The sequence below is a fragment of the Balaenoptera ricei genome, chromosome 1 (assembly GCF_028023285.1).
Source record: "Balaenoptera ricei isolate mBalRic1 chromosome 1, mBalRic1.hap2, whole genome shotgun sequence".
NCBI classification, from domain to species: Eukaryota; Metazoa; Chordata; class Mammalia; order Artiodactyla; family Balaenopteridae; genus Balaenoptera; species Balaenoptera ricei.
The window spans coordinates 19,111,255-19,129,849 of NC_082639.1; the positions used below are offsets into that span (position 1 = coordinate 19,111,255).

An 18,595-nucleotide genomic window follows, 5' to 3' on the forward strand; every position below is an offset into this window, starting at 1 on the left:
GGGCGTGCGCGCGCGACGCCGACGGCCTCACTCTACAGGACGCGGCTCGCGCTCAGGCCGAGGCGGTCGCTCCCGAGGGTGTCGAGGGCGTGGCGGCTAGACTCTGGGCAGCGGGCACCTAGCAGACTGTACCCCGGCGGCCGCCCGCGGCGTCTCCCCAAGCGCGGCCCCTCGCGGCGCCCCGTCTCCCGCGTAGCCCGTCCGGCCGTCCCGGCCTCTCCTTGCCTGCCTGCCTGCGGCGGCCACGCGAGCAGGTGAGTCTCCCCTTCGCAGGGTGGGGCCGGCACCCGGCTCTCGGGAGGATGGGGGGCACTGGGTGTGGCAAGTTAAAAAAAGAAACGGTGCGCAGGTGCCCGGGAGGGGTGGGCGCTCCTGTGCCCGAGACCCCAGAGATGCTGCGCCTTTGCCTTCCGGGTCCAGCCCCTCTGGCGTCCAGGCTCTTCTCTGACAGCTCTGGGGTCGTGTCTTGGAAAACAAAACCAAGAAAAATGTTCTCTCTCCCAACAGCTGTTTGACTTTTTGAAAAGCTGACAGAGCCAACGTGCTCCTGAAGGCAGAAGGGTGCAGTCCAGGGGCGACCAGAAGTTGGAAGCCCCTCCTTTTTTCTTGCTCTCCTTCCTCCGTGATGCGCGGGGTAACTATCGCATTACCTATTCGATAACTTCTTGAAACTCGTCTGTCTGCTTCCATCTGCTGCCGGGACCAATGGAGCAGTAGTGGTCCGTTTTCAGGTTGCTTCGTCCCAGCTTCCGTGCAAAATCTGATCATCTCCTTCAGGGATTAGGAGTCTAGTGCAGGGAGCAGTTCAGATCCGTGTTGCAGATACAAACTAGGATTATTTAAAGTGATGTTTTAGTGCAGTGCTCAAAGCCAGAAGTATTTGCTCCTTCTTGTTGAAAGTTACCTAGCACACCACATTTATTCGAACTTTTAATAGAAGTCTCTGCATTTCATAGAAGTCTCAGATGTACAATTTCATAAGCGATTGACTTATTTGTAGCTGTGATTACAATAGGATTTAAAGTGATTAATTTTAAGACTGTTTCATTAGCTCTGATTCAAAATACTAAATTGTAAAAACACACAATACTGAGACTCAGATGTTTGTGTATCAACTAAGTTCGTGCTTTTTGGTGGGGATATTATATTGGTTTTCTAGAAATGGATTTTTGATGCAGGAAGACAGTGAAAGGCCTGAAAACTCAGAGCCCCTTCTTTAGCCACGCTGTCAGCTTTATGTTTTACCAGGTTGGCAAAACTTTTCTTTCTTAGCGTGGGAAGAGATTTCAGTGCTTTTCAGGAAAACAAGATTTGTCCCACTATTGAATTGTAACATCTGTAAAGCTTTTAAATGTGTTCATGTTAAGGATTACAAATGAGTACAAATTTTGTATGGTACTAGAGGATATGTTGGTTGAAAGACTTAGGCAAAACATCATGAAAAATAGTGTGATTTGGAAATCTGTTAGGCTGAAGCCTGTGAAATAATGGGAGGTCTAAAGTTCAATACCATTTGTTATTTAGACCCAAAGAACTACAGAAGGTGGAGGTCAGACAGTGGATCTCCACTTTTCCCCTAGAATGTAGAGGTTATAGTGAGAGGAAATGAATTACATACAGCGAAACAAATAGCATCAGTCTTTATATCTCTACTTCAATTATTCTTTAAAACCTGTTATTTTCATTTGTTCTGACAAATGTGAAAAGAGGGCATAGGTCATTGAAACATACGAAATTCAAAAATCTAATTTTCATCTTTACTGTTGCACCATTTTTTTTTCTCACCACAGCTACTAAAAAGTAGTAAGATTCTATCTAAAAGTAGTGAGTGGGGAGGAAGTGGGAGATAGAGGCTTGTAGGATAGCTATTCAGAACCCCCGTATTGACAATGCAGAGGGTTTTTTTAAAAAAAGAAATTTAGTCTAAATTTATAATTTAGATGTTTTTAAAAGGTATTTAGTAGTTCAACATTATCTGTGAGTATTTTCCTCATTTTATATTGAGAGGACAAATGTAATACAAAAAGCCAAGTGACTGTTCCAAGGTTATTCAGCAGGGCACTTGTAGAGCTGGAAATGGGGTATTTGTTTGCTTCCAGTATTGATCAGTAGCATTTTGAGCACATCAAAACATAATAAAGTGCATCTAGCTAAGGTATTTTAAATATGCACCAAGTTGAGAAGCATACTATTTTGAAAAATTATTATTTTTTTAATCCTGGAGGAGGAGGAGGAATTTACCTTTTCCTGATCAGAATGTAAAATGCAAAGTCAAATCCATGTGCTTGACATTTTCCCCTGATGGATTACTTCTGTCACAAGGCTTGTAGCAGAGCAGAGGGTCATGCTACTTGGAGTTTTCCACTCATTTGATATTTCCATGAAGAAACAATTTGCCAGAAGCCAGCCACAGCTACCGTTGTGCTGCAGATGATGCTAAACCCTGATTAGCACAGACCTTTGCTTACAAAAGCTGGTGGATATTGGTTCAGCCCTTTCCAATCAATATCTCCCTGAGTTAGTAAACTGAGGGACAGCTTAGTCTTGTAGGAGTTGCAGTGGGGCAGAGTTAGCGACAACTCCAGTAATATCAGCATAGAAGCTGTGTACTTCTGTAAATTTTTTTCTTTTCCTTAATAAAACCAAACAACTTTTTAAGTACCAGCTGAGTTACCTTATAAGATGATTTCTTTACAGATGTGCTAGGATTGTCTTTTCCAATGGTTGACTCTGATCATATCTCTCTGTTCAAATTTAGCTACATTTATGATGTCAGAAAATTGTGAAATGGTTGACGATGTTGACTTAAGCTTTATCCAAAAAAGTCTCATGGCAGGCCTTTAGCAAGAGAACCATCATATGAAAGACAACATCTCTAATACTGTGTGCACTGAATTACAACATAAAATTCTTTGAGGCCCTTAAAAAGTGCACCATGGCCTTTTTTCAGCTAGCTCTCTGTTTTTAAATCTTTAAATGGTTTCATACTGGAGCTATATTACAACTACCAGTGGTTGCTCTGGAGCTGATTTTATTGATAGATCTGCAACTGAACAGTTTTCTTGAAATGATACAAAGTGTTAGTTTTATTTTTGTATCCTTTTTGTTGCTTGGAATTAGATCATTTGGGTGTGTATTTTTCTCATTTTGTTATTTTAATATCAGTTCCACCAAAGGTTCTGATATTATTGGGATCCTTTCGACCCAACAATACATTGACATAGATTGTGCCTATGTAAAAATAACTAGTTATTGACCACCAACTATATGCAAAGCATTATTCTGAGCACCCAGCATGTATTCTCTCCTTTAATACTTCTAACATCGTTATTGGATAAGGATTATTATTATCATCCCCATTTTATAGTTGAGGAAACAGAAAGGGAGGCAAAGTAATTTACCTAACATAGAATACAGGGGACAGAGTTTAAATCAAGAGGAGTCTGATTATGGAGCCTGAATCTTTCTGAGATATATTTAAATATTGTTCAAACTTGTTTGCAATTACTATGGTATTTCATTAATCCATCCTTTTAAGCTGTATCAAATATACACTACTGTATAAGTGAAGAAAATATAGCAATACTGTAAAGATTACTGAAATATCTTGGGACAAAATGCAAATCATTTAACAATAATGTAAAAAAATTGAAGGGAAAATACCTATAAAGATATTATAGGGAATAACTGACAAAATTTGAAAATCGACTCTGATTTAGATAAAAGTATTATATCAGTGTTAAAGTACTTGGTTTTGATAATTGAACTGTAGGTTGTATAAGAAAATGATCTTGTTCTTATACACTGAAGTATTTGAGAGTAAAGGGGCATACCCTATCTTAGTCTCAATGGTTTGGGGAAAAATGTATATGTATAAAAATGAGAGAATGATTTTTAAAATAGGCAAAAATGTAAGTAATTGTATACAGGAAAAGGGTACGCAGGAATTCCTTGTACTATTCTTGCAACTTTTCTGTTTGAAATTATATCAAAAGAAAAAGTTACCCCAAAATGAAGGTAGAAAACAGGAAATGAAGGTGTAACATTCTAAGAAATTTTTTTTTTAAGTCAGGTGAAAGATTGTTTCTTGTGCTCTGATTTTTTTTTTAGAGGTTGGAGGAAGGAACTTGAGACAAACAGAAAATCTTATCAAAAATAGCTTGACTTTCTCAAATTTCAAAATCTAGCCATTCAGAGCTCCCTAACTCTCCAGCCAGGCCAGGTGTTTTCCTCACCTTTTTTTAATGGGGAGGGGGAGGATAAAGACGTTAGTGTCTCAGAGATAAGAGGTAAAGACAGCCCACTTGTAGTGATACTGAAAGTTAAATTAGGTTGGTTATATCATTTCCCTGCCTAAAACCTTCAATGACATGCTAATACTGACTAATTTTTATGTCAGAACTCTGTAACCTGGCTTTCCAGGAAGCCTGGCCCAAACCTACCTTTCTCGCTTTGTTTCATGCCATCCCCACCAAACCTGGTCCACTCTGGCCGCACCAGATCTCATGATCCTGTGCCTGCTCCTCGTTGTGTCTTCCTGCCTTTGTCCATGAACTGTTGGCTTCGCCGGGAATGCACCCCATTCTTTTCCTGCTGAAATTCTGTTCATCCTTTAAGTCTAACCATAACCTCCTTTGGGGAAGCTGTCTCTAATCTCATGCAGGATTAAAGTTTCCTTTGTCTGTGCTGCCGTATCAGAGGGGTAAACACAATACTACCTGCTTTCGGTTCAGTAATCCTTATTAAGCATATACTCTGAGCTAGAAACTGTGCCAGGGACTGGGGATTCAAAGGTACTCAAGCTCTGGTAGCTTAGGAGTGATTTGTAAACAAATAATCAAGTACATAACAGAAATGAACAAAGCTACAGACTCTAGCTGACAACTTAGTCTTAAAGAAAAGATTACAGGGCTTCCCTGGTGGCACAGTGGTTGACGGTCTGCCTGCCAGTGCAGGGGACACGGGTTCGAGCCCTGGTCTGGGGGGATCCCACATGCCGCGGAGCGGCTGGGCCCGTGAGCCACAGCTACTGAGCCTGCGCGTCTGGAGCCTGTGCTCCGCAGCGATAGTGAGAGGCCCGTGCACCGCGATGAGGAGTGGCCCCCGCTCGCCGCAACTGGAGAAGGCCCTCGTACAGAAACAAAGACCCAACACAGCCATAAAAATAAAAAAATTTTTTTTTAAAAATTTAAAAAAAAGAAAAGATTACAATGGAAGTCACAGTGAGATACCATTTTCCCCCCAGCACGCCCCTGTCCAGATCGGAGATTTCCAGCACAATCATCTACTTAAAGGAAAAAGTTTCAAACAGTTGTAGCACCAGATAGGTATATTCAAAGGAAAGCTAAAAATACAAGTCTAGAACTCAGGAGAGAGAGGTGGAGTTCAGTGTGCACAGGCAGGAAAGACCTGGGGGCAGATGAGAATCTTTCGGGATCCTGTCGTTTTTCAACGCACCATCCCCTCCGATGCCCAAGATTCTGCTCTTGCTTCCCCCTCAATTTCGGTGACATCTTTCCCGGCTTAAGAATTATTGAAGCGAGAGACTGTATTGATATACATGTGTTGTGTGTGTGAACCCCGGGGAAGCAGGAAACAAAGTTGAGAAACACTGGTGGTGGAGTAGTTAAAATGCTTGGGCCTGGATAAAACCACCCAGGAAGAGTAAGATGAAGAAGAGGATGGGGTTGAAACCTCGAAGAGACGTTGTAAAGGGTGAGTAGGGAAAGAGGAGCCAGTGACAAGGGCAGCTGGCAAGGAAGGAGAGCCAGGAAAGACGGAGCCCGGGAAGGGCAGGGGCACAGAGACATCCCAGAAGGAATGGGTAGGCGGTGGGTCCCAAGCTGCAGAGACAGGCAGAGGCCTGGGGTTAGGACACCACGAAGAGGCTGTTGCCGTCCAGTGGGGGCAGTTTTAGCTGGAGGTGGGGGGGCAGGAGTCCAGCTGCCCTGAATTCAGGGGTGACTGGAGTTCAGGAGACTCCTCTTCCCAGGAAGCTGGTAGGAAAGGGGAAGCAGAGACAGAGGGAGGTAGATCGAGGGGCAGGCAGACTCCAAATGGAAGGTTTTCTTTTTTCAAGATTGGGCCGGGGTGGGGTGGGGAACCTTGAAGAGGTATGTTTGCTGAAGAAGAGGAATGAATGGGTGGAGACAGAGAAATTAAAAGTATAGGAGCCAGTTAATGGAACAAGGTCCCTTTGGGGTATTATGGAAGGGAAGAAATTCTTGCTTTGGTGGGATCTCCTTGAGGATAGGAACCATGTTTTATTCATCTCATAGCTCCGTGTACCTGGCATGCAGTAGACACTCGGAAAATGTTTCTGAAAACAAGTAAAGATTTTACTTTTTAGAATTAGTCTTTCCTGATTGATATAGTGGAATAACGGGGAAAAAAATCACTATTTTTTCCCATAATTAACATTCTGTACTGTTTTCTATATAAGCAATATATTTGCAACTTCGTGTTCTTTGAAATAAAAGAGAAAATCACAAAGGTAATATTGAGGTAGTAATAATCATGCTCACTTAATTTTTCTGTGCCTGATAAGTATTACTTAAATTCCAGCATCTTGAAATGTGTTATGTTCAAGGCACTCTGCTTGGTGGGTGTGGAGTGCAGTTCATCAGAAGAGAAAAAAATGCACATAAACAGTCCTATAAGACAGACTCTGTTCATTATTTAACAGTGGGACACTATCAGCTCCATGCTTTGGGGTTAAAATTATTGATTTTTAAGCATTCAGAGAAAGGACATTTTAAAAATTGTCTTCTATGTCAGATTTTGCCTGTTGTAAATATTTCTGATATTAGCAAAGACCAACTTTGTATAGAACTTTTGGTTCTGTGTAACTTAGTTCTTCGAGAGTGTATTCAAAAAGAACAAATTGGTTAAAAAAGGTAAAGTCAGCTTATTGCAGACCATATTTTAGGGTGCAGATGGTGAGTGAATCAGTGTGGGTTTTATTCTGCTCTGCCAATTTCAGTGTTGCAGACCTAAATCCCAAACAAATATGCAAAGGCAGTTCTGGTTCACATTTTCCTTCCTACTGCTTGTAAACTGGTGTACATGTTGATAATATTTCATTTCGTATTATTCCCCCAGCTCCATTTCACTAGAAAACTTGCAGCCTTTTTTTCGGAATATGTCGCTGCCAGTGAAATATATTACATAAAGTATGCTAAGCAAAGCAAATTAGTAGGTATAGAATTCATTTATGAGGACTGTAATGAGGTTTAAACTTTGATTGATCTTTCCTGAATAAAATTGCTTCATTTGATGAGTCGCTGTCTTGAGAATTAATTGGAGCGTTATTGGGCCTTCAAAGTCTTACCTCTGTTGTTTTCTTTTTTTTAACAGTAGATGCCTGGTAGACATCTTAGAACTTTAAGAACGGAAAAGACCTGCTTTTAGGGGATAATGCTGAGGGACACTATGAAATCTTGGAATGATAGCCAGTCAGATCTCTGTAGCAGTGACCAAGAAGAAGAAGAAGAGATGATTTTTGGTGAAAATGAAGATGATTTGGAAGAAATGATGGATTTAAGTGATCTGCCTACCTCACTTTTTGCTTGCAGTGTCCATGAAGCTGTGTTTGAGGTGCCAGAGCAGAAGGTAAGCATGTACCCTACCTTTCCCTGCCTTTGGTAGTGTGTTAAATGTGTGCGGGTTTGGGGAAACAGCACGTGGCTGCCCGTTTGCAAAGTTTATTACTGGTCCGTGACAGGTAGAGAAGTGTGCACCAAACTTTAGACATTGCTGGGGCATTTTTATTAGGCTTTATGAGACTATCAGTCTGCAACAGATAGGAAATATTTAAAATCCAGTCCTTCCCCACAGGCATTTTGAGAAGTACTGGGTTCTAGTGAACTCTGAATCAACTCCTGTTAAGTTCATCCATTTATTCATGCAGTCATTCATTTTTGGAGCCTGTGGTTAAAGAGAAGCTAAGTGATTTTTAGCCTGGCTTCCTATTACTTGGGAGTAAATTCACAAAAGAAGGAATTATTTTAAGCCTTTTTCTAGGGCTAATTACATAATTAGGACTATTTATGATTTCATTTTAACAGAGTTGTTAGTATTTCTTCTTCTACTTTCTACAACCTGGCCAGGGCAAAATGATTGAGTTTATTTTTTTAAAAGGTTACTCTTCTTTAGTTCATTCATTATTTAACTGGAAAAAGAGATTGTGTGTGCGCTTTTGGTTCCGTCGTGACCTCACAAAAGCTTGTGGGTCTTAGTCCTACAAAAGTAAAATATTTCTGCCACTGGTATGAATTTTGCATGTTCTAAGACTTCGTTTAAAAATCCTATCATGATCCTTTTAATTTGCTATCTATGCCCTCAAAGTATTTTCCTTCCAGTGACTCTCATGGAGCAGAACTTGATATAGTTTGACTCAGTACGTACTTGAGTGCTCCAGTGTGCAAGGCACTGTACCAGTTGCTTCAGGGAATTTAAACAGCTTCTGCCACAGAGAGTTTACAGTCCTGCAGTGGAGATGATCAGTAATTTGATGTAAGATAGAATACTTGTGCCTTTACAGACACTTGAAAGTACTGAGGTAACAGAGGAGTAGGATCACAGCCAGCTGGAATGAAAGATCTTACGGGGAGACGGCATTGCAGAGGAGCTGTGTGAGTTGGGTAGGAGTTTAGCAGGGAAGGGAAAGGCAATTCCAGCCAGAGGGAACAGAATGAGCGAAAGAGCTGAATCAGGAGAGCATGGACCGCTTCCTGCAGGGAGTAGCGAGCAGTTCTGTGTGGCTGGCACTGAGGTGAGATGTAGCCAAAGTCAAGAGCAATCGGGCTGGAAAGGTGAGTGTGGGGCACCCTGCAGACTCAAGGAGCTTGCCCTTCTGTGGTCAGTAGCCTCTGAGCAAAGGAGTGGCAGTCAGAATTACACATTGGGAAGGTCAGCCACAACCTGTGAAGGGCAGAGTGGTGGCAGGAGAGCCAAAAGCAGGGCCCGTTGGGGTGCGCTTGTGGAAACCAGCCTAGAGGTGCAGGAGACCTGGAAGGGGAGCGGGAGAGGGTGGCAGCCGCCAGGTTTTTACCGTTTGGGTTTGTTTTCATTTACAAATGCTATTTTCTTTCCCAAGTTCAGTCACAGTGTAGACATTGTGAAATCATTCTTCCTAGTTTTCTCATACATTTTAAGAACTCTAAATTTTCATGTAATAAATAATTACATTGACTTTGTTGTTTGTTGTTGTGAGAAACCACATGTATTGCTAGTTTATCTTAAAATTCGTAAGAATTTTTCAAGAAACCTCACAATCTTATCTGTCCCAGGTTTTTCTTTTTATACTGTAGCCTAGGGATTTGTTTAACTTGCCGAAGTGATGAATTCTGGTTGGTTTTCAATTTTTCAACCACTTGAGGTTGTATCTAACCTAAATTTATATTGGAAGTCATATCACCAGAAATTCTAGCAGCAGTTCAGTGGACTTCACATTACATACAGTTCTTAACTCATAGTAAATTTTATATAAAAACCTTCATGATAATATCTGAAGCTGCAGAATATAAAATGTTTATATAATAAAATTATATATGGATCATTAATTGGATATAAAGTGTAGGGAGAATCAAATGTTTTCTTTATAGTTTGCTTCTCACTATCAGTGTCTTATTTTGCTTTCGTTTCTTCTGGAATAACCTGTTTGTGCAGGTCATCCACATATGTGCAAAAAACAAAGCAAAACAAAAACCACTTCTGACGGATTATGGGCAAAATAATTCTGATTGCAGTTAAATGCTTTATTTTCAAAAGAATTTTAGTTTTTTCTCCTGGTTTGAAAAGGTTTTTGTCTTGATAATTTTATAATTGTTGGAATGAGCTTTTACCCTCTTCTGAATGGTAGATTTAGTAACACAGGTGCCATTGTCATGTGAAGGTGAATCTTCATTTTAGATTGCTGGATTTGGGCTCTACGTTTTCATCAGTTTTTCTTGAAAATTACGTGAGGTGGGGGAGGAAAAGTAAAGAATATAGTAAACTGTAAGAAAAATAAACCGAGGAAAAGGCTTATCTCGTGATTTCTGTTTCTGCAGCAGCACAGTTGCTAGTTTTTATACATGTGCTCAGCTAATCAGTGGCTCCATCTGGAGCACTGCAGGTTTAGTACCTAATTTTTCTGTAACAGATTGGAATTTGTTCCAGTGTGATTTTATTAACTTGACATTTTTAACCCCAGTTTTCCCTTTCTTAAAATAAGGAAAAATTGAACAACCTTCTGGTTTGAACATGAGAGGTCTTCAAAATGCAATTTAGGTTTTTATGATGGGAGAAACTGGAGTGATTCTCCTTTCTGATTTAGGTCTGTGTGTCTGAGGGGACTCAGTAAATGTTGATGCGAAGCAGCATTCCAGATAGGACTGACTTTATAAAGAAATGCATGTGGCTTTTGGATTAGTCTCTTCTCAAAGCACCACCCTTCGCACATGAAACTGTTTCCACTGACCTACTCACCATACGACATTTGATTTATTTTTCTAATGACGATGGTTGGGGTATATTAAGACATCTCTACTTGCTCTCCTGGTCCTGCTTTTTGATCAGTGACACATAGCATCTAATACAGTTCCCAGTACGGGGCAACACCTGTTAAATGTTTGTTGAATGAATGGATTATGTAAGATGTTTGTGGAGGATTAGTGATACAGAGCTGTGGTAGAGAAACAGACTTATAAGCTGAGTGAGGTTAAGTAGTATGTAGGAGATTTAATCTGAAATTGTGATTTCAGATACACTGGCGCAAATTCTTCTGTGGTCTGTATAATCATATGCATAATATAATCTTTCTGTCGAGCATTTGGTTTCTATACCCTCCATTTAAAGAAGAATAGAAAGTATTACTTAAGAAAAATAAATGATATCTGGAAGTTAACTGAAATACCCTGAGTCTCTGGTTTTTAGACCTAATCAATTGTTGAGTGTTTCTAATACAACCTTCAATCCAGGAGAAATAAATCTTTTGAGGAAAGTGATTTGTTTTAAATTTGAGAATTGCAAAAGGGGATTCAAAGGAAGAATGTTAAAGTGAACTGTATTTTTAACAGTGCCTGGAACATAATATGGTTTCAGTAAATATTTGTTTAATTGAATCTGTAGTGCCATTCTGGCCAAGAATTAGTAAAAATTTAGTTAACTTCAAGGCTAGATTAAACACTAGAGAATCATAGAAGTTTAGAGCTGGAAGAAATCCTAGCCAAGTCTCATACAGTAGTTTCAGAGTAACAGAGTATTGAGCTTGCTTTAGAACCCATTTTTCAGTTGTACACTGAAAACTACAAAACATTGCTGAAAGAAATTAAAGACAACACAAATAAATGGAAAGATATTCATATCCATGGACTGGAATACTTAATATTGTTAAGATGTCAGTACTGCCTAAAACAGTCTATGGATTTGGTGCAATCCCTATCAAAATCCCAAAGATGTTTCCTGCAGAAATAGAAAAACTCATCCTAAAATTCATAGACTCTCAAGAGACCCCCAAATAACCAAAACAGTTTTGAAAAAGAACAAAGTTGGAGGACTCACACTTGTTGATTTTAAAACTTAATACAAAGCTGTAGTAATCAAAGCAGTGTGGTACTTACTGTCAATTATATCTCAATTAAAAAAAAACAACAGTATGGTACTGGTTTAAAGATAGACATATTAACCAATTGAATAGAACAGAGAGTCCAGAAATGAATCCTTGCATATATGGTCAAATGATTTTCAGCAAGGATACCAAGACCATTCAACGGGGAAAGGACAGTCTTTTTAACAAATAATGCTGGGAAAACTGGATATCCACATGCAAAAGAATGAAGTTGGACCCTTACCTTACACCATATACAAAAATTAATTCCAAATAGATCAAAGACCTAAATGTAAGAGCTAAAACTATAAACTCTTAGAAGGAAACATAGAGGGAAAGCTTCTTGACATTGGATTTGGCATTAATTTCTCAGATATGACACCAAAAGCACAGACAACAATAGAAAAAATAGATAAATCGGACTTTATCAGAATTTAAAACGTGTGCAGAGAATATTTTCAAATCGTATATCTGATAAGGGATTAATACCCAGAATATATAAAGAACTCCTAAAATTCAACAACAAAAACCAAATGGGGTATATACAACTAATTGAAAACTGGGCAAAAGATTTGAATAGACATTTCTCCAAAGATGTATAAATGGCCAATAAGCACATGAAAAGATGCTCAACATCATGAATAATTAGGGAAGTACAAATCAAATTCACAATGAGATACTTCACACCCATTATTGACAAGGATATGGAGAAATTGGAACCTTTTGTGCATTGCTGGCGGGAACATAAAATGGTATGACTGCTGTGGAAAATGGTATGGCAGTTCTTCAAAGAATTAAGCATAGAATTACCATATGATCCAATGATTTTGCTTCTGGGTATATACACAAAAGAAAGCAGGGACTCCAACAGATATTTGTACACCAATGTTCACAGCAGCATTATTCACAATAGGCAAAAAGTGGAAACAACTCAAACGTCTATCAACGGATAAGTTAATAAACAAAATGCAGTGTATACATACAATGGACTATTATCCAGACTTAAAAACGAATGAAATTCTGATACTGTGGATGAACCTTGAAAGACATTATGCTAAGTGAAATAAGCCAGACACGAGAGGATAAATATTGTATGATTCTACTTACATGAGACAGAAAGTAGAATGGTGGTTGCCATGGGCTGTGAGAAGTGGGGAATTGGGAGTTACAGCTTAATGGGTACAGAGTTTCAATTTGGGATGATGAAAAGTTCTGGAGGTGGATAGTGGTTATGTACAGCAGTGTGAATATACTTAATGCCACTGAATTGTACACTTAAAAATGGTTAAAATGGTAAATTTTGTGTTTTGTATATTTTACCACACAAAAAAAGCAACCCCCCCTTTTTCTTGACTATCATTCTTTGTAATATGCTTTTATACATACATAATATATATAAATATGTACATATGTGTGTGTACTATGTATGTGTATATGTATGGGCACCTCTTTTGCCCCACTTTGTATGCTTTTGGCCCACGTTTTCACTCCACCTGTTGTGAGAGTACTCACCTGTGTGCAGGTGTAACCTCACAGCAGCTGGCCTCCGTGGCACTGTGGATATCGTGCTCTTTGTCCCAGTGTTTCTCTGCTGACTGTGCAAAGATGCTCGTCCGTATCGATGCAGTTGCAGACGTAGCAGTGTGAGGGAGTTAATTAACATCTCACAGGGCAAGCCTTGACCAGTGGGGGGCTGAAGCCAGTGAATAAGTCCCTTCTCCTCTACTCTCCAGCCACCAATTCCTTGCCTTCTGGCTCCTCAAGAGTGCTCCTAGCAGGACCAAGCCCCAGTTGCTCACAGAGGTGACCAGCTTGGTAACACAACCTGGACAGAAGGAGGACGGGCTTTCCCTTCTTCCCTGTTCCCACCTTGTCACATGAGGTCACTTCCCAAAACAAGCTCCCTGTGTGTGCACTTGCCTTGGCCTCTGCTTTCACAAGGAGCCCAGGGAAGACACAGGTGAATAACTTCCAAGTTTGGTTATTCCTCCTGTGTAAAGGCACTGTCTCAGGCTCTCAAAAAAGGGGCAATTTTTAGCTTGTGCAAAAAGGATGAAGACCAATATAAAGAAAAAAGACATGCCCACCCAATTTAGCAAATAAAATTTGACTAATAAATTGAACTCCTTTTATCTTCTCCCAGAGGTAAGCATTATCCTGAACTCCGTGTTTATCATTTCCCATGCAATTTTAACTTTTTATTAAGTTTAACCATATGAAATTGGTGTATCTATAGGCCAAAATGGTCAAATACAGGTTTCCCCCTTTCTGCAAAAGTAGAGTGTTTCTACAAAACCTTTTGTAAGCTGAAATGGTATAAAATGAAGAAGCAATTCCTTAGGACACATCTTACCAAAGGATGCACAGAATAAATCGAGGTAAAGCACAGATGCTCACAGACACAGTTCAAAGCTAGGGTGGCTTGAGATGCTGAGATGCTAAGGATAGTTCCCCAGGAAGGAGCTTGGTGGTGCCACTCTCACCGCTTGCGGTGTGCACTGCCTCTATAACAGCTGCTGCAAAACAGATGCTGAATGCGATTTTCGCCTTTGTTTTGTAAAAGGGAAACATCCTCTTTGGATTTCTTTCAGTTAGCGGAAACAGGTACTAATATAGGTCTTTTGTAAAAGCAAAGCAGCATAAAGCAAACTTTCAAAAAGTGGTGGATACCTGTATTGGCATTACTTCTGGTTCAACCCAATACTGTGTGTATGTATGTATACTATTTTTAAATTTTGCTCTGTTTGCAGTTGACATGATTGTCTATTTAGAAAGGAATCTACATAAAAACTCTTAGAACTAATAAGTGAGTTTAAGAAGGTTGTAGGATACAGGGTCAATATACAAAATCAACTATATGTCTCTATACTAGCAGTAAACATTTGGAAATTGAAACTTAAAAAACATTACAGTAGCACCATGAAATACGTAAAGATAAATCCAACAAAATATGTGCAGGATCTGTATGCTGAAAACTATAACACTAATGGAATACATAGAATTTTACATTATTTAAAATTTTCTATAAATGGCATAATTATATGTTTTTTTCTCCATGTTATATTTGTAAGATTTTTGTTTTTTAAATACCATGACTCTCCCTTTTGGCCTGCAAAGTTTTGTGTTTTTTTAAATTAATTAATTAATTAATTAATTTTTGGCTGCATTGGGTCTTCGTTGCCGCGCACGGGCTCTCTCTAGCTGTGGTGAGCTGGGGCTACTCTTCGTTGCGGTACGCGGGCTACTCTTCGTTGCGTTACGCGGGCTTCTCATCGTGGTGGCTTCTCTTGTTGCGGAGCACGGGCTCTAGGCGCGCGGGCTTCAGTAGTTGTGGCTCGTGGGCTCCAGAGCGCAGGCTTAGTAGTTGTGGTGCAGCTAAGCGCGGGCTTAGTTGCTCCACGGCATGCGAGATCTTCCCGGACCAGGGATCAAACCCATGTCCCCTGCATTGGCAGGCGGATTCTTAACCACTGTGCCACCAGGGAAGTCCCCTATATTTGTAAGATTAATCCATGTTGAGATATGTGTTCAGTGTCCCTTGCTGTATACTGTCCTGTTTTACAAATATACCATTCTTTATTTACCCATTCTAATGTTGGACATTTAGGTTATTTTTGAGATGTTGTTATTGCAACAGTGATGTTGTAAATGTTCTGTATGTGTCCTGTATATGTGAGGGTGAGAGTGGGGGGTCTCCTCGGGGTATGTAAACAGGAATGATGTTGCTGGCTTGTCAGTTTGCACATTTTCACCATCTTAGTGGAGACTGTCAGATAGTCTCTAAAGTTGTACCTGTTTGCATGCCTACCGGCCATGCAGAAGAGTTCCCATTGTTCCGTAGCATCACCAGTACTTTATATTTTCAGAATTGAAAATTCTTGCCAGTCTGGTAGTTAACATTTTTATTCCTTTTTAACACACTTTTGCATAAACTGTAGATGAATGCTTCTCAAATTTATCGCTTAGTGAAGGACCAGGTTTTTCCTCCAAACTGTCACAGATTTGTAAAATGCAATAAGAATGTCACAGCAGTGTAAACTTGCTAAAACGTTCCTAGACCCTTTCTCTCAATTTCTATACCAAACCTTGTTGTGGACCAGTAGCAAAGTTCATGGACTAGCGCTGGGTCCTCAGACCATCGCATCAGATGTATAACGTTCAGGAAATTACAAATATAAGATTTTGAAATGGAGAAGCTATCTTCAGTTATCTTCAAGTATATTTGTAGCTTCCATTGTAAATACTTTGTCTCAAAAACAAGAGTTAAAAAGGGTCTTAGGTCATTTAGTTAGGTATCCTAATTATCGGCCATATTGAGAGATCACTGAAGAGTCAGGTTAGGTGTCACGTTCTTAGAGACAATTGGTTTACAGATTCCACATTCAATCTTGATTTGTGTATTCAGTAAGTGTTCACGGGGCATTGTGCCAGCCACAGTTAAAGTTCTGGGGAGACAGTGGTGAACACAGTGACTCTCCAGCCCTGATGGAACATTAAGGAGATAAAGATATTTAACATGCAAACAAGTGAATCAGAAGTTCAGATAATAACAAGTATTGCTGTGAAGAAAATAAAATAGTGGAGGGGTAGAGAGTGACTTGATGGGTGACAGTTTTTAACTAGAGTGGTTGGGGAACGCCTGTCTGAAGAAGTGACGTTTGAAGTCACTGAATAATGAGAAAAAACCAGTATAATATTTAATACTTCCTATAATTTAATTGAGATTTATCCTAACATAATTTTTTAAATATTTATTTATTTATTTAGGCTGCTCTGGGTCTTAGTTGCGGCACGCGGGATCTTTGTTGCGGCATGTGGGCTTCTTAGTTGCGGCTTGTGGACTTCTTAGTTGTGGCATGGGGGATCTAGTTCCCCGACCAGGGATCAAACCCGGGACCCCTGCATTAGCAGTACAGAGTCTTACCCACTGGACCACCAGGGAAGTCCCCTAACATAATTTAAATAACTTTTCTCTAATGTGTCTATATAGTTGAAATGCCTTATAATTTTCTTTTTTATCTTTCTCAAAACAAATAATGCATTGAAGCTTTTTTTTCCCACTAATCTCAATTTCAGTTGGAAAAGATCTGCCAGTCCCCAAATCAAGGTAGGATTTAAGGTCCTTGGGTTCTAAGAAACATCTAGATTACCCATGTGTATGTGTTTCTAATCTCTCCGAAGCAGGGTGCTCCCATGGGGGAGGGCGGGATAATTCAGGAGTGAGCGAGCTCCGATAGGCATGTGTGTCGCCTCTATACTGCCTGGCACAGAGCCCAGCTTTTGAGCCTTGCTGTGCATTAAATATGTGATGAATAAAAAACTGGGAAGATTATCTACAGGGTCAGGGTACCAACACTCGCCAGCATTTATGTTGAGCCCTCCTAAATTAATTTCAGTAACCATGTCTTTTCTGTTTGTTTTATTTTCTTATCTGATTTACATTTCTATTTTTATAAGTTTTATAGGGCATATTATATTGGGATAGCACAACATGTCCATAATATGTGTGTGTATGGGTATGTGTGTATGTATATAAATTTAAAAGTAGATAAATAAATAAAGTATATTGGCAGTGCATATTGAAATACTTTTACTGGTTTGGGTGTACAAAGGACTTTTTTCCCAAAACCATTTTAAGAGTAAGTTGCCAGCAATTGTAGCCATCACCCACAATGTTTTTATTTGTATTTGCTACAAACAAGGGCATTCTAAGAGAAGAAACAAAATTCAGGAAATTAACATTGATACATTGTTCTAATTCTCTGACCCCACTCAAGTTTGCCGGTGGTTCCAGTAATGTCCTTTATAACAACAACAAAAATCCAGTCCCTTATCAAGCAGTGCATTCAGTTGTCAGGTCTCTTTCAGTCTGAAACAATTCCTAGTCCTCCCTGCCTTTCAGGATGCTCACACTCTAGGAGACTGCAGGCTGATAGTTTTGTAGCCCGTCTCTCAGTTTGGGTTTGGCTGATGTTTCTTCAGGGTCAGAGTCAGGTTGTGCACCTTCGGCAGGAACATCATAGAAGTGATGCTGTCCTCTTCTCACATCCATCTTTAACTTGTCCTATTACTGATGAAATTCACTTTGAGCCCTTGATTAAGACAGTGTCTTCCAGGTTTCTGCACTGTCGAGTTATTCTTTTTTTCCTTGTAATTAATAAGTACTTTGTGGGAGTTACTATGAAAGTAAATATCCTGTATCCCCTCAAGTTTTAAACATATTTACTCATATCAGCAAGATTCGTGGTTTCCTGTTTCATTCATTGGTTATAATCTGTTACTGTCATGATTTTATGCTCACTTTCGTCCCAGCTTTGGCCAGCGCTTGCCCCTTCCAGGTGGTCTCTGTGTCTTTTTGACATGTGCCCATCACTCTTCGGGTACCTCTTTAAACTTTCTAGCATAACAAACTATTCCAGAATTATCTTGTACTCTCCCTGCCCCAGCGCTGGAATCAGCCATTCCTCTGAGGAGCCCTGATTCCTTTCAATGGAGAACAGTCATATTTAGGAACTGAGATAGGAGTTAGCTGTGTGTGCCGGGTGCTCTCGGAGTCTCACTGTTCCTAAGCCTCTGGCACAGAGGTGGGAACTATGTGCATATGAACATATTTGCATACATACCTGTGTTCACACGTATACTTCCAACTCCAGTCCAACACTAAGAATTGTTTCTAGTTTTCTTCCTTTTCAAATCTGTAACTCCTTTCTCTGACAGAGAGAAAACTAGTTTCCATTATCTTATTATAGTTACTTATTCAATCACTTCTTCTGTATCACCTTAAATTAAATCACCACCCACCCCGTTCCCATGAGGACACCCACCTGTGTTCCAACACCCCATGCCAGGTCCCACCGTGCACCCAGACGCACCACAGGAAAGTCCCCTTCACCCCACCTGGGTTCTGATACTCCCGCGGGTGCCCTCCTTACCCTGCTCGGGATCCAGTGTCCTGTGCTGCCCTCCTGCAGACACATCCCTACCCACTTGGGCTCCGAGCTCCAG

At 40.1% G+C, this 18,595-nt stretch overlaps 1 protein-coding gene and 1 non-coding gene across 3 annotated transcripts in view; one reads left to right on the top strand and one right to left on the bottom strand.

Annotated features, from left to right (window-relative positions):
* The first annotated feature begins 6 nt into the window (after positions 1-6).
* The window catches only part of RCAN3 (RCAN family member 3), a 32,025-nt gene continuing 13,436 nt past the window's right edge, over positions 7-18,595 (top strand). The window contains exons 1-3 of one of the 2 annotated variants that reach the window (XM_059915951.1): positions 7-254; positions 508-634; positions 7,357-7,611. In XM_059915951.1, coding sequence (XP_059771934.1) covers positions 7,417-7,611 — 195 coding nt within the window. In that variant the 5' untranslated portion in view covers positions 7-254; positions 508-634; positions 7,357-7,416. The remainder of the gene's footprint in view (positions 255-507; positions 635-7,356; positions 7,612-18,595) is intronic. The other variant, XM_059915952.1, reaches the window with a different exon arrangement.
* Positions 16,460-16,532, bottom strand: TRNAS-GCU (transfer RNA serine (anticodon GCU)). Its single transcript has one exon. It is a non-coding gene; the product is annotated as a tRNA-Ser (tRNA).